The sequence below is a fragment of the Panthera tigris genome, chromosome C1, assembly GCF_018350195.1.
Source record: "Panthera tigris isolate Pti1 chromosome C1, P.tigris_Pti1_mat1.1, whole genome shotgun sequence".
Lineage (NCBI taxonomy): Eukaryota > Metazoa > Chordata > Mammalia > Carnivora > Felidae > Panthera > Panthera tigris.
Window position 1 is genome coordinate 71,093,885 of NC_056667.1, and position 17,642 is coordinate 71,111,526.

Sequence of the window (17,642 nt, forward strand, 5' to 3'; positions counted from 1 at the left end):
ATTAATTTTTATGAGACACCACTTCCCCCACTAGGATGGCTGTAATAAAAAAGACTAAAAGTAGCAAGTGTTGACAAGGATGTGGAGTAATTTGAATCCTCACACATTGCTGATGGGAACGTAAAACTGATGCAGTTGCTTTGGAAAATAATCTAGCGGTTCCTCAAAAGATCAAACCCAGAAGTTAGCATATAACACAGCAATTACACTCCTCAGTGTATACCTAAGAGAAATGCAACCAGGAATCCACACAAAACTTATACACAAATGTTCAGAGCAGCATTCTTCATAATAGTCCATCAACTGGTGAATGGATAAATAAACTGTGGTATATTCCATACAATGGGATATTATTTGGCAATACAAAGAAATGGTGTGCTGACATGAACTTCGAAAATGTGCTAAATGACAGAAGCCAGTCACAAAAGGCCACATATTCTGATTCCATTTATGTGAAATGTCCAGAAGAGACAAGTCTATACAGACAAGAGGTGGATGAGTAGTTGTCTAGGGCCGGTGGGAGGGGCTGGGGGCAATGAGGAGTGACTGCCAATCTGTACAAGATTTCTTTTTGGGGTGACAAAAATCTTCTAAAATTGACTGTGAAAAATTGAAAACCACTGAATTGTGTACTTTAAATAGGTGAATTTTGTGCTATATGAGTTAGATTTCAATAAAGTTGTTATGTTAAAAAAAAAGATGGTGTCAGTCTCCAAACTCAATTCTCCTATAATATTCGTGTTAATACTAGCAAAGTCATGAAATAACCTTATAAACTGTATAATTTTCTATAAGATGCAAAACAGTGGCATTTCATAAAAATCTTACTTTCAGAGGTATTAAAATACAGCCATGATTACATTGCTAATGTGTAACAGCAGGAAGTATGGTAGTTCTCAGGCTATACCTCTTATTTATATTAAATAACATGTGAATTTTTTTTAAAGCACAATATGTTTTTGGGATATCAGATCACAGAAAGCTTTAACCCCACCACCAATAGAGAAAAAGAAAGAAGAAAGTATTGAAATTCCTTTTGATGTGCCATCTACTTTTTTGCATCTAGATCTCTCCTGGAAACCCCTCATTAAGGTGAGTAACACGCAGTTTAGTCCATTCTATTAGCTTATATATACTTTGTATTGTGTACATGCATTTGCATACATATATACCCACACTCTAAAAGTGGAGGAGCTCAAATTAGCATAAGACTTTATAATTTACGTATTCATTTAACCAACTGATTCTTTCATTGAGGATTATTATGATGCCTGCTTAGGTCAAGCCCAAAATCACAATTTTTGTGAACTCAAGATTGACATTTGTTCATGTATTAGCAAGCTGCAACTTATCAATGATTTGTATAATAACTATTCATGTGCATGAGCAGTTCTCTGTAAATCAGTAGGCTCTCCCGTTAGCTAGAAATGCTAATTTTGCCCCAATGTAGGCAAAATTCTGCATGTTTCGCATCTAGTAGGAAACAGTATTTTAATACCCATGAGCAAACAAAACCAAAAGTAATTGAAAGAGTAATTGCTTGCACTTTTCTTGAAAAGCAGAGCTTGAAGAAAAGCAATTTTAATTTGAGAAAGATATGGCTGTGGATGGAATATGTATGGAAAGTATGAATGAGCTTCCGATATTGATGACTTTCCTTTTTTAGAATGTGTAGTTCTAATTCCAAACTTAATACTTTTTTCCCTTTGTTGTACAAGTGTCATTATTACATTACATTACATTACATTATATTACATTACATTACATTATTATATATTTGCTCCAAATGGAAGAGAGAGCACAGAGGGGTGAGAATATTCCTGAAGTAGCTGGGATTAAGGATTAGAAATTAGAAAGAGAGGGTTAGGAATTTTCTGTGGTAGGATTTACTTGAGCTATAAATAGTTTTAAAAGAAATGTGCAAAGACTCACCTGAGTAATTGTAAGCATGTAGACAAACATCCTGATGGAGAAACGTGGGGCAGATGCTGTGAGGGAAAAATATCCTGTTCTGGTGCAGACTCAGGGCCACTTCTGGAGCTCAGGGGCATGTGTGTCCCCAAATGGACTAAGCAGTGCCAGGCAGATGAAAAGACCCCACACAACCTTCTGGAGGTTCGTTTAACTGAAAGATTTAGGAAACAGGAGAATAAGCCCTTATTTTATATTAAAACCAAAAAGGATATATTATGAAACAGAATACACAATATTTTCAGAAATTAAACACACGAGCCTGGGATTTGGAAAGGAGCTCCTGGACAAGCACCCTTGGGTCACAAGGTTTTAGAAACTGTGGTTTAGACACTATCCCTGGGGAAAAGCAACCAGAAATCTGAAAGAGAATGGAAAAGGGACAAGGGGAGGGAGGTGGAAAACAGCCATCTGGGGGCAGATCTGTTTTTCCAATCATTTGGAAAAGCAAGAATAAATCACCCACAGGATATATAGAAATAATCTTTCTTATATGTTCTCCCAAAAGATAAGGCTGTCTAAAGGTGAAACAAGTTTAGACCACTGCCCAACCAAGATCAGCCTGAGTGAGGACCATCTCCTTTACAAAGCACAAGGTAACTGCCTTTGCTTATTAAAAAGGCATGAGGGCGTCCCTGGGTGGCTCAGTCAGTTGAGTGGCTGACTCCTCGTTTCAGCTCAGGTCATGATTTCAGGGTTGGGTTGGTGAGTTTAAGTCGAGATGGGCTCTGCACTGACAGTGTGGAGCCTGCTAGGATCCTCTCTGCCTCCCTCTCTCTGCCCCTCCTCCGCTCATTCTCTCTCTCCCTCCCTCTCTCAAAATAAATAAATTAAAAAACATTTTTAAAAAGGCATGTAATAGTTTGAGTATTAGTGGTTCCTTATGTCTACAGTGAGTTAGACGGTTGCTAAGATAGTCTGATTTGTAAAAAGAATACAGAAACTCAAACTCTCCAATATGGAACTTTATAATGGCTCTAATAACTACAGCCAACACATTAAAATTGCCTATATACACACAAAGATTTCACAGGATTCAGTTCAGCTTAGTTTCATAAACATTTATTGAGTACATTTATATATGTTTGAAAGCTCATTGAAAAATTTTTACAAAACTGTCTTAATAAGTATGCAAGTGCTCAAAGAATAGTTGTATAAAATGGAACATATCTCAAGTCTAGCAAAATAAGTTATGAAATGTAAGAAATAAATTACCATTCCCAATCAGAACATAATAGAAAAATTAATATTCGTACAGCACCACCATAAAACAGAGTAGAGAAATAACAATTGACTTTTTAACCTATCTCAACCCATACACCTTTGTTGAAATAATTGAAGGGTACACATATAAATGTCAAAGCTATTAAAATAAAGGTATGCATGAATATCCCACCCTGAGAGCAATGCATAATGGAAATGTACAAGAATCACTAGAAACTGAAGTACTTTCCAAATATTTGCCTTATCAAAAGGATTTCCATTTATAAGTTGTTGAATGTTCAGTTAAATGATAGAATATCTCAGAAACATATATATCTAATACCCAGCTTGGGCAAAACTCACTTTGAAGCTGTGTGTTTCATAGATACAACTCAAGACCTCATGCTAAAAACCAACCAACCAACCAACAAAGGGATCACTATATTTTTATGGACACTTCCTAAGCAGTATTAAAACATCTCATGTTTTTATGTATTTGGGCCTGCAAAGGCCCAAATTCCAGATTCCAGAGGGAATCGAAGTCGGGTTCTCTTCTCCACTTCTTTGTATTCAGCTATTGGCTATAATTTATTGAATTTCAGCCATGAGTCAGGTACTGTGCTAGCTAATATTGCACATGGTTTCATTCATTTAACAGTTATTTATAAAATTCTCACTTTATGCCAGGCCCCAGGAGTGTAACAATGAGTAAAACAGATGCCAATGATCATGACAATCCTGCAAACTGGGAGTTTTCATTACCATTTTATAATTAAGGAAACAAAAACTGAGAGAGGTTAATGTAACGTGTAAAGAGTAACTCATTAAATACCTTACTCTTTAAATTAATGAAAACAGATGATCACGAGGATGTTACTGCTTTTATCCAACTACTAGTAAGGACATTACTGTATCTTTTATAGTGTGCTTTTTTTCTTACTCACTTTTAACAAGTTTATTGAGGTATAATTGACATACAATAAAATGTACATGTTAAAGTATTCAATTTGATATGTATTGACAAATTAAAAATCCATGGAACCATCACTATAATCAAGATAATGAACATATCCATCACTTCCTAAAGGTGACTCACATAAAGATGCATTTTTTAACACCTCCCTCCAGCACCTCCCCCACCTCCACCTACCAGACCACCACCGATCTGCTTTCTCTCACTATGTCAGTTTGCAATTTTCTAGAACTTTATGTAATTCAAAGAGTATATGCGCTTTGGGGGGAGTCTGACTTCTTTCAGTCAGTATAATGATTTTGGAATTCATCTATGTTGTTGTATACATCAATAGTTAATTCCCTTTTATTCTAGAGTAATATTTCATCATATGGATATACTGCACATGTTTATCCATTCACCTGTTGATGGGCATTTGGGTCTTTTTCAGTGTAGGGCTATTACATATACACATACATATACATATACATATACAAGCCTTTGTATGGACATATGATTTTATTTGCTTGGGTAAATACCTAGGAATGGGATGATTAAATAATATGGCAGGTGTATGTTTAACTTTTTAAGAAACTGCCACAGTGTTTTACAAAGTGGTTGCACCATTTTACATTCCAACGAGCAGTGAGGGAAAGTTCCAGTTTTTCCACATCCTTATGGATAGATGATATGGCTAGTCTTTTTACCTTAACCATTCTAAAACATGTGTGGTGATATCTCATTTGCGTTTACCTAATGACTAAAGATGTTGAGTATATTTGCACGTATTTTTTTCCATTTGTATACCTATCTTCTTTGGTGAAGTGTCCATATCTTTGATCTGTTTTTTAGTTGTGCTGTTTGTTTTCTTATTTCAGAGTTTTCAGAGCTCTTAATATATTCTGCATACTAGTCCTTTATCAGATATGTGATTTGCAAATATTTTCTCCCAGTCTATGAAATATTAAGCATTATTCTCTTAACACTGTCTTTAGAAAAGCAGAAGTTTTTAATTTTGAGGGAATACAGTTTATCAGTTTGTTCTTTTGTGGGTCATGATTTTGGTTTTGAATTTAACCCAAGTTTGAGCTACTTTTTTTCTAGGAGTTTTATAACTAAGTTGATGATCTTTATTGAGATAATTTTTTTCTCTGCACAAATTATGGATTGGAGTTCATTTGTGTGTAGTGTTCCAGTGCCATTTGTTGAAGACACTGTCCTTTCTCCACTGGATGGTTTTTGTACCTTTGTTAAAGATCACCTGTCCTAATATGTGTGAGTCCATTTCTGAACTCTCTATTTTGTTCTATTGATCTGTATGTCTTATCTTTACACCAATACCACATTGTCTTGATTACTGTAGCTTTGTAATTAGCCTTGAAATTAGTGCTTTCAACTTTTTTTTTCTTTTTCAAAATAGTTTTTGACCATTCTAGGTTTTTTGCTTTCCCATGTGGATATTGTATCTTTTGTCTTGGATAAGCCTGCTCTGACTTTGATTGGAATTGTGTCAAAACTGTAACTCAGTATTATGAGAATTTGGAGTCTGCCATATAAAGTCTTTTACCTCATAAGTACAGTATATCTCTCCATCTATTTAGGTCATTAATTTCTCACTGATATTTTATACTTTTGTACAGGGCTTTTGCTTCTTATGATAGGTGTCTCTAAGTCTTTCACATTTTTTGGTGTTCTAGTAAATAGTACTTACAAATTTTTAATTTTTGATGGTTCATTGCCAGTGTATAAAAATACAATTAATGTTTGAGTATTGATTTTGTATCCTTCAGTCTTCCTAAAATCACATTAGTTATCATGGCTTATTTCTAGAGGATTTATATAGGTTCTCTAGATGATAATATCATTTGGATTTTTGCTATATAGATGATAATGTCATCTGTAAATAAGGACAGTTTTCCTTCTTCTTTTCTGATTTGTATGATTTTTTTCCTTACCTGATTACACTGGCTAGAACCTCTAGGGGAGAGCGTTCTTGTTTTAATTCAGATCTCAGGGAGAAAGCATTTAGTCTTTCACATGTAAGTATGATGTTAACTGTAGGGTTTTTGTAGAAGCCTTTATCAGGTTAAAGAAGTTCCCTTTTATACACAAGTTAATGTTGGATTTTGTCAAAAGATTTAGATGATCATGCTTTTTTTCTTTTTAAGCTTATTAATATGGTAAATTATTTTAATATCCAAATGTTAAACTAGCCCTGCATTCCTGGGATAAACTCCACTTGGCTGTGATTTAGTAATTGTAATACCTTAATTTTTTTAAAGAACAATTTTTACACTGTTATCTCTATATTTATATCTGTGTTTATTCAAAACATTTATTAAACTCTTGCAAAGTGACAGGCTCTGAGGATATAGCTGGGAAAAGCCAATTCCCTGCTTCCATGGAGCTTACATTCTGGTGGGATAGATACATATCTACATCCACTTAAGAAACGACCTATTTAAAACAAATCCTGAAGCATGCCCCCAATGTCATCAAACAGAAATACTCCCCATCAAATGAATGTTCTCTTTACAGACAAAGTCACTTGGTGGATATTTCTTCTTTCTTTCTTTCTTTCTTTCTTTCTTTCTTTCTTTCTTTCTTTTTTTTCTGTGGATATGTCTTAGAGAAATATATCTCTCTTTCTTAGAATATTATTTAATCTGATAAATTTGGCTAAATCAGTTCATAAAGGGAACGGACAAACATGTTTTTCAATTCTCAGCTGAGACTTTAATTGGCTGTGTCCCTTTACGTGTGTTCAGAAGTCTGTGTTGCCAGGCAGTACCACAAATCCTGGAGAAAATTAAATTTCACTTGGTAATCTCAATGGATCTTGCTAACACACTCCTCTTATCACTAAAGGCAGTTACCGTGGGTTGTGACTGGCCTCTTGTGTAGATGGCCAGCTCTCAGAACTTTGAGATCTCATTATGGTATTTTGAATTTCCTTACAACACACTGTCAGCTATCCACCTACTCTGGCCAGACTTGAACCTATTGACTAGAATACACATGGTCATATGCTTCTTGACCATGTTCTGTGTATTGTCTGTATTGGTTCTCCTTCCCCTCCTCTCCACCAAGAATCACAAATTCAGCTATTCCACTGGCACACCCTGGGGAGCACTCTCAGGAGCATTGTTTGGTACTCTGTTGCCACCTAGTGGCTGTAGGCTACTTGGCTTTTGCCTGCCATATTAGATCCTTAGTAGTCTGCCCTTCTGAGTAGTCACTTTAAGATGTTCTTTTTGTTTATTCTGTTGCGGAAGACTTTGCTCTAAAAGTTTTTGGAATTCCTACTCTGTAATTGCCTTCAGAGCCTCCGTTATATTCTCCTAAGCACTGTGGCATAGTGGTTAAGGATGTAGATTCCGGAGTTTGGGTTTAAACCCCAAAGCCACAATTTATTATTTGACCAGGTCAAATTACTATACCTCTCTGTGCCTTACTTTAAAACAAACAAACAAACAAAAAACTTATTTGAAAAGAGATACATGAAGATAACGGAAGCAAATAATGAAGGTAACGACTTCATGTAGTATTGAGAAGATAAAATGAGTTAATGTATATACAGCTCTAAGAACAGCTCTTTGTCAACCCACAATAAATGTAAGCCACTGTATATGAGGCCTGGGCAAGCTACTTAATCTCTCTGAGCCTCACTTTATCATCCTTGAAGGAGAATTAATTCTTAACTACCTTAGGAGTTATTTCGAGAACTGAATGAAATGGTGCATGTAGAGCACACAGTTCAGTACCTGGCATGTAGTCAGGTAGTAAGCGTTCAGTAAGTGTTAGCTGCTACTGTTATTCTGGGCCCTGGTGATGGAAATCCATGGATGGAAAATCCACGGGGATAATGTTGATTTTAATAAATATGCAAGTTATTCCAGTCAAGTCTGAGTAAACACAGTTGATGACAACATTTTTGCCTGGCTTCATTCTCTTTAACTCCATCACATTCAACACTATCAACGTAGCCCCTTTTCTCAGAGCTCCTGCCTTGGTTTTTGTGGCTTTCCTAATACTTCTTCAGTTTCTCTCCTCTGCCCTCTTTCTCTGCTGCCCTCTCAGCGTGGATATGCCTCAAACTCAAATTTCAGCGGTATGCTTTCCACGTTCCTCACTCCTTTCAGTAACTGGGTCTACTCTTAATCTGCTGAGAATCCCCCACTTTGCCTCTTGCTATCTCTTGGGCTTAAACCCAACCTGCTCCCTCAATGTCCGTGTGTCCAGAACACAACTTGAGTCATCCCTGTCTCTCTCCTCCGGTCCCTACATCCAGTCTCTCACTTAGGAGAATTAGGTCTTCCGTGATAGCATATCTCACCTTTGCCTCTTCCTTTGTGTTACTGGTAGTGATCCCTGGATCAGGCTCTCCTTGTTAGACCAGAGGGCTCCAGACTTTTCCATCTTGCATCCCATCAAGAAAAATTTTTGAGCACATATTGCCAACAAACATGTATTTATTTACCAATTACATACACGTTCTACTCTACTAATATGTTAATGTGTATTATTTAGAAAGAGAAAAACAGACATTGAAATGAGAGTGATGAATTTGAAATATTTTAATGATTTTAATTTTATACATTAAATGGATAAAAAAATGCCTTTTTCCTCATGTTAAATGTATATGAATAATATCTTTTAGTAAGAACAATGTGATTAAATGTACCTAGTTATTTCTTGACATGTTGATTGGCACTTTGTAATACAGCTATTTACAAGTCCGGTTTCATGTTTGGCTTACCTTGTTACTTGTTTTTGATGTCTTATCTTTTGGGAAGGGAGACTGCCCAAAGCATGTAGATCCCTAACAAAGGAAGCACTGGTTGATTGTACTAACAAAATCATAATTGTTTCTCACTTTTGTCCAGAATTATGTATAGGTTTTTTTAATGTTATATATATTTTTAGTGTAGCTGAGGTTTTCTTCTATTTTAGTTTTCATTTATATGTTTGTTGGTTGGTTCTTATGTTCATTTGTTAGTATTCCCATGGTTGATATAATCTAGATGATGATGTATTAAGATGTGGGGAGTAGGGTTTGATGAGGATATATTTCTCTACCACCTCTCCTAGAAATTTAATGTCACATTTTTAAAAAACTAATAAGTAACCTGGGAATATGCCCAAGATAATATCTTTAAGAGAATAGAAAAGCAGGATAAAAGCTAAAATGCCCAATTAAAAGAAAATCCTTTATATATTCACAGAATATATATATTCACAGAAATGTAATTGTAGGGAGACATTTTAATGGTGGTTATCTCTGGAAAATATGATAATGGATGGTTTTTCTTATTTTCCTCATGCTTTCCTCTATTTTCCAAAGCTTCGGTAAATAACATTTATTAATTTTAGCTCATAAAAAGACTTTTGTTTTAAAACAAGATGACATCTTTGTTTTTTAAAAAGACTTTTGTTTTAAAAAGAAAGAAGGCCCAGATGGTGTTGGAGTTTTAGCCTCCAGATTTTTTTTTAATTTTTTTTAACGTTTATTTATTTTTGAGAGAGAGAGAGACAGAGCATGAACAGGGGAGGGGCAGAGAGAGATGGAGACACAGAATCTGAAACAGGCTCCAGACTCTGAGCTGTCAGCACAGAGCCCGACATGGGGCTCGAACTCACGGATCATGAGATCATGACCTGAGCCGAAGTCGGACGCTTAACCGACCAAGCCACCCAGGCACCCCTAGCCTCCAGATTAACTATGCTCTGTTTGCATGTGTAGTTACAGCGATAATGCGGTACAATCCCTGGTGTTCTTAAGTAATAAACATGAGCTAACCAGAAAACTTTAAATTATGTTCCATGCATGTGCTGTGCTTGTGAAAACAAGTAATACATTTTAGATGGATTTATTTTTTGAAGTTAGATCATTTTTGATACTTAAAAGTCTAATCACGAGTTATTTGAAAAAATTCCATACAATGCCAAATGAATAAAAATGACATGAGTTTCTCAGTAGAGAGTTTTACTGAGAGTATCAAAAGTAATGTAATCCAGAGGATATATTTTATGTCCAATTTTTCCTGTAAATAATTCTGAAATGATATAAATAATGTAGAACTGTTTTTTAAACTGGGTGCTGTGGAACTTTTTAGAGTCCCTGAAAGTAGGTGGAGGGGTCTCCTCCTTCCCACCAGGAAACCCTTTAATCACAGCAATGCAGGTTTTGATAGATTTCACATGCAAGGGTTCCTGCATATGCTTTGGTTTGAAAGACACGTTCCACTGCTACATTAGAAGTCTAAAGATGCTCATACTTATGCCCGCCACACTGGGGAGAGAATGGGGCAGATGTGTGTGGCAAGGGGCAGAAAATATAAACTAACTATATTCTGAAAGGTCTTTCACTGTAAATATGTGCTCCTTCTATTCATACTCCTCTGAAAGACAAAATATTAGCCCAGAGCAAAGTAGTGAAGGCAGGAGAGATGAACCCATACCACAATCTGGAAGGTGCGTTGGCCAACAATCTCAAGCCTATAGAGGACTTCTGCACAAAGTTCTTTGTTGGAACAGAGGTGAGTTAGAATTATCTGCTCTCTTATTTATACATGTTATATATATGTATATTTACATGTATGTATATATGTGTATGTGTCAATATATGTTCTTATAGCCTTAATTTCAGTTTTATTGAGGCATAATTGACATGAAATTGTAAGATATTTAAAGTGTACATCATAGTGATTTGATGTACATATACATTGTGAAAGCCTTCCCTCCCCATCTAGTTAATTAACACATCCATCACCTCACATATTTATCTTTGTGCGTGTGTGTGTGTGTGTGTGTGTGTGATGACATTTAAGTTATATTCTCTTAGCAGATTTCAATTATATAATACAGTGTTATACTGTGGTCACCATGTTTTACCTTATATCCTCAGAACTCACTAACCTTACAGCTGGAAGTTTATACCCTTTTACCAACCTCTTCCTGTTTCTCCCACCCCCCAGACCCTGGCAACCACTTGTCTACTCTGTTTCATTATAACCTCTATTGTACATTTGCTTTATGAAGGCTTATAATATCTACACCATTTTCATATTTCAATATACTTATTTGCATTGAATTTTTAAAATCTTCATGCTTCATAAATTCATATTTAAAATGTTCCTGATGAATGTGAAAAAAATCTATAAAATTCAGCATGACCTTCTTTACTAATGATTTATTGATCAACCTGCAAATATTTATTGAACACCTACACCATATGGAAGAAACCATGCTAAGTGTTAGAAATTTACTAAGAAAATATATTGTTTTGTTAGCTAGCAAAATGTAGTAGGAAAGACAGTGCAAAACTCACTCAATTCAAAAGTAACAACTGGATATAATAATGATAATGGCTGCCATTTTTTGGCACTTATTATAATAGCCAAAGTGAGCTTACATTCATTGGACATTTTCTATATAGCAGGGTCTGTGCCAGGTATTTTCCAAAGTATATCTCACTTAGTCCTAATAATTTTCATTCATGACTCTATTTCTCTGAAATAAAGGGTTTTTTTCCTAAACCATGGAAAGACGCCATAGGTCAGTCTCGCTGGAATGCAGTCTGAGCTCATACTTTAGTATCATGAGAAGATTAGATTACACCAGTTCTCAGAAGCATAATGCCCACCAGGCACAGCATTAGGCCCTGGGTCAGACATGAATCAACAGCATAGTCCCTGTCCACCGGGCACTCACTGCCTAGTTATGGAGCAGACACATTAATAGCATTACCCATGTCAGTGCCCATCCAGAAGCCACAGGAAAAGGACAGGGGAGGTTGGGGAATCCAGACTGTTAGCTAGGACTTTGCAGGTTGAGGAGGCATCTGAAATACCAGGATGAGAGTACAATTCCCAGCAGAAGTAACAGCCTAAACAATGCTTTGGAATTATGGGAGTCTGGGATTTGTCTGGAGACAGTGGAATCATTTGTGGAAGAGGGAATGCTATACCTTGAATGCTAGGTTGGGATCCAAAGAGCCTTTTCTGCCATGTTAGGGAATTTGAATTTCATTTGGCAAGCAATGGGGCACTTACCAAACAAATACTTGTTTTATAACTTGGGCTGTCAATTTTTATAACTTGGGATTCTAATTTTTTTTAATTCTGGAAAAATATAAGTAACAAGTTACCATCTTAATAAATTTGAAGTGTTTAATTCAGTGCTATTAGATACATTCATATCATTGAGCATCCATCTATCTCCAGAATGTTTTCATCATCCCAAACTGAAATTCTGTACCCATTAAAACAATAACTCACCATTCACTCCTGCCTCCAGCCCACGGCAACCCCCATTGTACTTTCTGGCTCTATGAATTTGACTATTCCAGACACCTCATGTAAGTAGAATCATAGAATTATCTCTGTGCACACCAGAGTTTTTAAAGCAGGGCGATGACAGCTTTAGAAAAACGAATGACCACGAGATCTTAAAATAGAAATTAAAATATGATATCCTCTGCTTAAACCATTTGGTGACAACTCATTCAACCATGAATAAAATCCAAACTCTTCACACTGTGGCCTACAAGATTCTGCATAACTTAGCTCCTTCCTATCTCTACACCCCCGTCAGCACCAGTCTCCCTCTCTCTCTCCAGCTGCTCTGATTTTTCTCTTTTTCTATGCCAAACTCTTCCCTGCCTTTCAAGCCCTTGTCCTTGAAAGGATTAACTTCACCCATCATTCAGCAGATATTTATTGAGCATTTACTATATGCCAGGCACTGTTCTTGGCCCCGGGAATATATCTGTGGGCAGACAGACAAAATTCCCTACCTCATGGGCTGACATTCCAGTAGAATGCTCTTCTACCAACTCTTGACGTGGCTGATTTTGGTTAGAGAGAATGAGGTAGACCCCTCTGGCATCTAGACTGGCCAGGACAGGGCTGAAGCAGGAGGAAATGGAGCCAGGGAGGTGCAGAGGCTGGAGAGGCAGTGATTTCAAGTGGGCCAACCAGAGATGAAGAGGGCATGAGCAGTGGGCCAAGAATGTCAACACAGGGGTAGGAGGAGTAGAATTCTCAGAACCAGGTAACTGGATGGAGAAGGACGTGAAGGTTCCAAGCTAGGTGGCTAATGATATAATGGGCATTTAACATGGATTTATTAACCTGATCCAAGTTATTCTATTCCTCTTTGACTTGGTTCGGTTTCAGTGTTCCACATATCAGTTGTGAGACCCAGGAGGTACTAATAACTCTCCTATAGGACTCTGGCAAGGGCTGGGTCATATACAGAAAGCTCCTAACAACTCTGGCAAGCACTATGCACTCAATCAATGGTAACTGCGGGTGATGTGCCACAGGCAACAGGCTAGGCATGTGCACCAGACATCTGCCGGTCTCTGCTCCCTCAGACTCTGAGCAGCATGAATGGAGGGAGGACTTATCTTCTGACTCTGAATTTCCAGCATGAAGCACAGTCCTTGTTTGTTACATGAGTTAATGAACAAAAGCACAGAGGAGTGAATGAATAGGCCCTGGCCCCAGGGAGCATACTTCACTTTGCGTACTCCAGTGTTTTCCCCTCTCCTCTCCCTCGCCTACACGTCCCAAGCCATCCTTCGAGTCCTCTCAACCCCTCTTTTTATACACCTTTCTCTGTGTTTTCCTCTTACTATCCAGTGAGAAAAACATTGGAATTAGGAGACTGCATCTGGGCGACCTTGACTATATTGTTTCACCTCTCTGAGTCTCTGTGCTCCTTCTATAAGAAAAGGCATGAGACTAAATGTTTTTCTCTAAACCTCTCCCACCTCTGCCATTCACTAGTGCTGCGTCTTTTCCATTTGTGTGGTTGTTTCTGTCCCTTCTTTACACCAGGTTCTTATGACTTCCCCGCTCCTTAAAATGGCCATAAGTAGAGCTGGAATATATATTATTACTAGTTATGTTATTTAAGTGGAACTTCACTTCCTGTTCTCAATTTTAAAAGGTAATGACACCATATTATGAATTTATATTTCCTTTTTCCTCTTACTCCACAAAACTTTTAAAATACTGACTTTGTATCATGCTGAGAACAAATCACTGAATAAGTCACACCAGATCCCTTCCTGGAGCTTTCAGCCCAGTGGACAATTTCCAATTAACAAAAGTTTAAGAACTCAGTAGTTGGAACTTGTGTACATAGATTATCTCCATAAATGCCTGTGTTCTCCATTTCACTATGTGTAAATAAAAATGTAACAAATTCCTTTTTTTGTTCAATGTAAAAAATGTTTAAGCCTTCCCTGCACTGTGTCAAATTATCATTTGATTATGTTAGCCTGCACCTTTGTTTTTGTTTGGGTCACAGTCCATCTTAGCACATGAATATGAGATCGTTAGTCCCTTTGATTGTCTTTGTACTCATCAGGAACCTGTAATATTTTTAGGAAGGTGGAGTGATATATACAGATTGGAAAATGGAAAGAGACCCTGAAACTGGCCGATTGATGGGTAAGTTTTGATGATTCCTGTGTTATGAATAAGTTATTCCTTTGAGCAAAGTGCTGAGTAACCCTGGCCTTGCTAATGGGAGAGGGGCAGGCACCTGAGGTCCTGTCTCTGCACTTGTTACTTAAGTGAGGGCCTCCGGTAGCAGCACTTTTCTCACTGGGAAGTCTGTTCGAAACGCACAAACTTGGACCCTACCCCAAGCCTGATGGAACTGAATATAGATTTTTTTTAAGTTTTTATTTACTTATTTTGACAGAGAGAGACGAGGGGTACAGAGAGAGAGAGAGACAGAATCCCAAGCAGGCACTGTCAGTGCAGGGGCGACGCAGGGCTCAACCCCACCAACCAGGAGATCATGACCTGAGGCCGAAATCAAGAGTCCGACACTCGACTGACTAAACAAACCAGATGCCCCTAAATATAGATTCTTAATAAGATTCACCATGTAATTTGTTTTCACCTCTAATTTTGAGGAGTACTGATCTATTGATGCTTAAATGACTAAGATAATTTAAAATATCTTAATTTTTAATTAGTTGCTGTCTTAATAATTCAACAATTTGATAGCTCATCTACATGAAAAATACTAACCGATGTGAAATTATAAGCTAAGTTTACAATGATCTTGACAACTTCAGAACAGTATGAAGAAGCAGCAGTAGGACTCTGCTCTCAGGCCGGGACTGGTGCTGTCCATGTGTTCCTCCGTTCCCAGGGCCCCACACTCTGGGCAGCTGAGCAGACATATGGGGGCCACGCATAGCTCTGAGCAGGAATCAAGAGTTCAGGCTCCCCAATAAGCTAAGCTCCCTGTCAAAGCTCAGAGCCTTGAGGTTTGCTACAATTACAACTACTTATTTAAAGGCTTGGATTTTATCTTGGCACGAAAACTTATTCAAGCCACACTTCAAAATGTGGAATAACCATAAGTACAGGAAGAGGCAGCTGCTGGGACTGCTAGAATACCATGGAGCAGTGAGGTGGAGCAGCCAGGCTAGGTTTGCACAAGGGGTACTGGTCAGTCCTACCAGAGGTTAGGACAGTGGGCATGTGAGTGATTGAAAGGAGTCGGAGGTCAGAGATACAGCCTGCAGGGGACAACTGCTGGGTCTCAGGTCTCTGCCTCAAACTTCACTCCCTCCACTTCTATCTACTGAGTCTGGCTCGGCAGAGTGGAGTCTGCCTTAGACCTGGGAAGGCTTGCTTTCCCAGCACTGCCTCCAGGGTAGCCATATTAACCTGGAAACAAAAGTACTCCCAGTTTTCTGACCTAGAACTTCCGGCCAGAAACCCAAATGTGTGTTAGTGGTAAGAGTGGGGCATTGAGAGAGAATCAGATGTGACCCAAGGAAAGGTCAAATGCTTGCAGAACCGAGACTGATTTTCCACTTTCTATTCATTTTGAATTCCATGATTTAAAAGTTGAACTCAAAATTATATATCAGATGTAATGAATTACATTCAGCTACTTGTATGCTTATTCATGTATCTGTTTATTCAATAAGTCATGAATATTAATTGTGCACATATTGCATGCACATGGCAACTGTCTCTACTGTCCTGCTGGGACACAAATCGAGACCTTGATGCCATGAATTGGTTATGCACTGGTGTTCTATCTGATCTCAGAGACTTTCTTGGGGTCTTACCATAGAGTCAGATTCTTAAACTGCTTTGGAGGTGAACCCTGACAAAAAGGGCTAGTTATTTATTTTAAATGGATTTTATTCCATTTATAGAATAACCAATGACAATAAACTTAGAAACCCAAGAGTTTATGTTTGAAACTTACTGATGTTTTTTCTTTCTTTCTTACTTTCATTCATTCATCAATTCATTAATGATAACCTAATCTGTGCCAGACACTGGGGATGCAAAGATGAACAAGATATCAGGGCGCCTGTGTGGCTCAGTTGGTTAACCATTCAACTCTTGATTTTGGCTCAGGTCATAATCTCATGGTGTGTAGGATTCTCTCTCCCTCTCTCTCTGCCCCTCCTCTGCCCAGGTGTGTAAGCACTCACTCTCTCTCTCTCTCTCTCAAAAGAAATAAACATTAAAAAAAAAAAAAAGATGAACAAGATATTATCCTCTCCCAGAGGAGTTCCATGATCTATTAGAAAAGCCAAAAACATAAACAAATGATGACATTACACTGTCATTAGTGCTATGGTTAGAAGCAAACACAGAGTGATATGGGAACCCAGAAAGGGACCAACTCTCTTGTGCTATTAAGAAAGGGCTCCACTGAAGAGAGATAGTTGAACTGGATCTTAAAGGGTGGATTGCAATTTTCCAGTTGAAGAAAGACATGCTAAGTAGAAGGAATAATAAATGCAAAAACATGGAAGCCCAAAAGAGCAGTGGACAATTAGGAAACAGGGTGATCTCCTAGCCAAAGCATAGCCCATAGAGAGGGCAGCAGGAGAGGTACCAGGAAGGACAATTGGGTCCAAATGGCTAAGAGCCTTGAGTGCCTAATAAGCTCTGAACCTTATCCTGGTGCCACCAGTATAATCAGAAAATCACTCTGGCAGGAAAGCATAGCTGGATTAATTTATTGGTGTGACTTACAGTAGAAGTAGGATGACCACCAGCAATAATCTAGATGAGAGATGGAGAGGACTAAGTACAGGCATGGTAACAGGGATGTGCAGCAGAGGAAATATAAGAGAGAGTTAGCAGTCACCATGGCAGGATTTTGTGACCAATGGGATGTGGGTTAGTAAAGAAGAAGAAGAGTTGCTTTTAATTTCTTGACATATAGTTCACTGCAAAAACAAACAACAACAACAACAACAACAACAAAAAACGGGAAATAGCTTTAACCACTTACTTGAAGTCTACTTTTAAATCATCACAATACTTTAAAATACTTTAAAATCATCAGTCAAGCATTTTGTAACATGGAAAGCCAAACAACACTGTTGTTCCCATTGAATAATGGTTGAGATTCAGAGAAATTCAATGTATAGACTCTCTAAATTGTGCACTGCTTTCCTTATTACATTCTGTGAACTGGCAGTGTTTTCCTTAGGAGCTGCCAGCCTAAT

General features: G+C 37.7%; 1 protein-coding gene across 3 annotated transcripts in view; it reads left to right on the top strand.

Annotated features, from left to right (window-relative positions):
* The window catches only part of DNAI3 (dynein axonemal intermediate chain 3), an 83,938-nt gene that overhangs the window by 53,657 nt on the left and 12,639 nt on the right, over positions 1–17,642 (top strand). For all 3 annotated transcript variants that reach the window (XM_007079173.3, XM_042997708.1, XM_042997709.1), the window contains exons 15-18: positions 948–1,092; positions 2,480–2,567; positions 10,535–10,665; positions 14,526–14,589. In XM_007079173.3, coding sequence (XP_007079235.2) covers positions 948–1,092; positions 2,480–2,567; positions 10,535–10,665; positions 14,526–14,589 — 428 coding nt within the window. The remainder of the gene's footprint in view (positions 1–947; positions 1,093–2,479; positions 2,568–10,534; positions 10,666–14,525; positions 14,590–17,642) is intronic.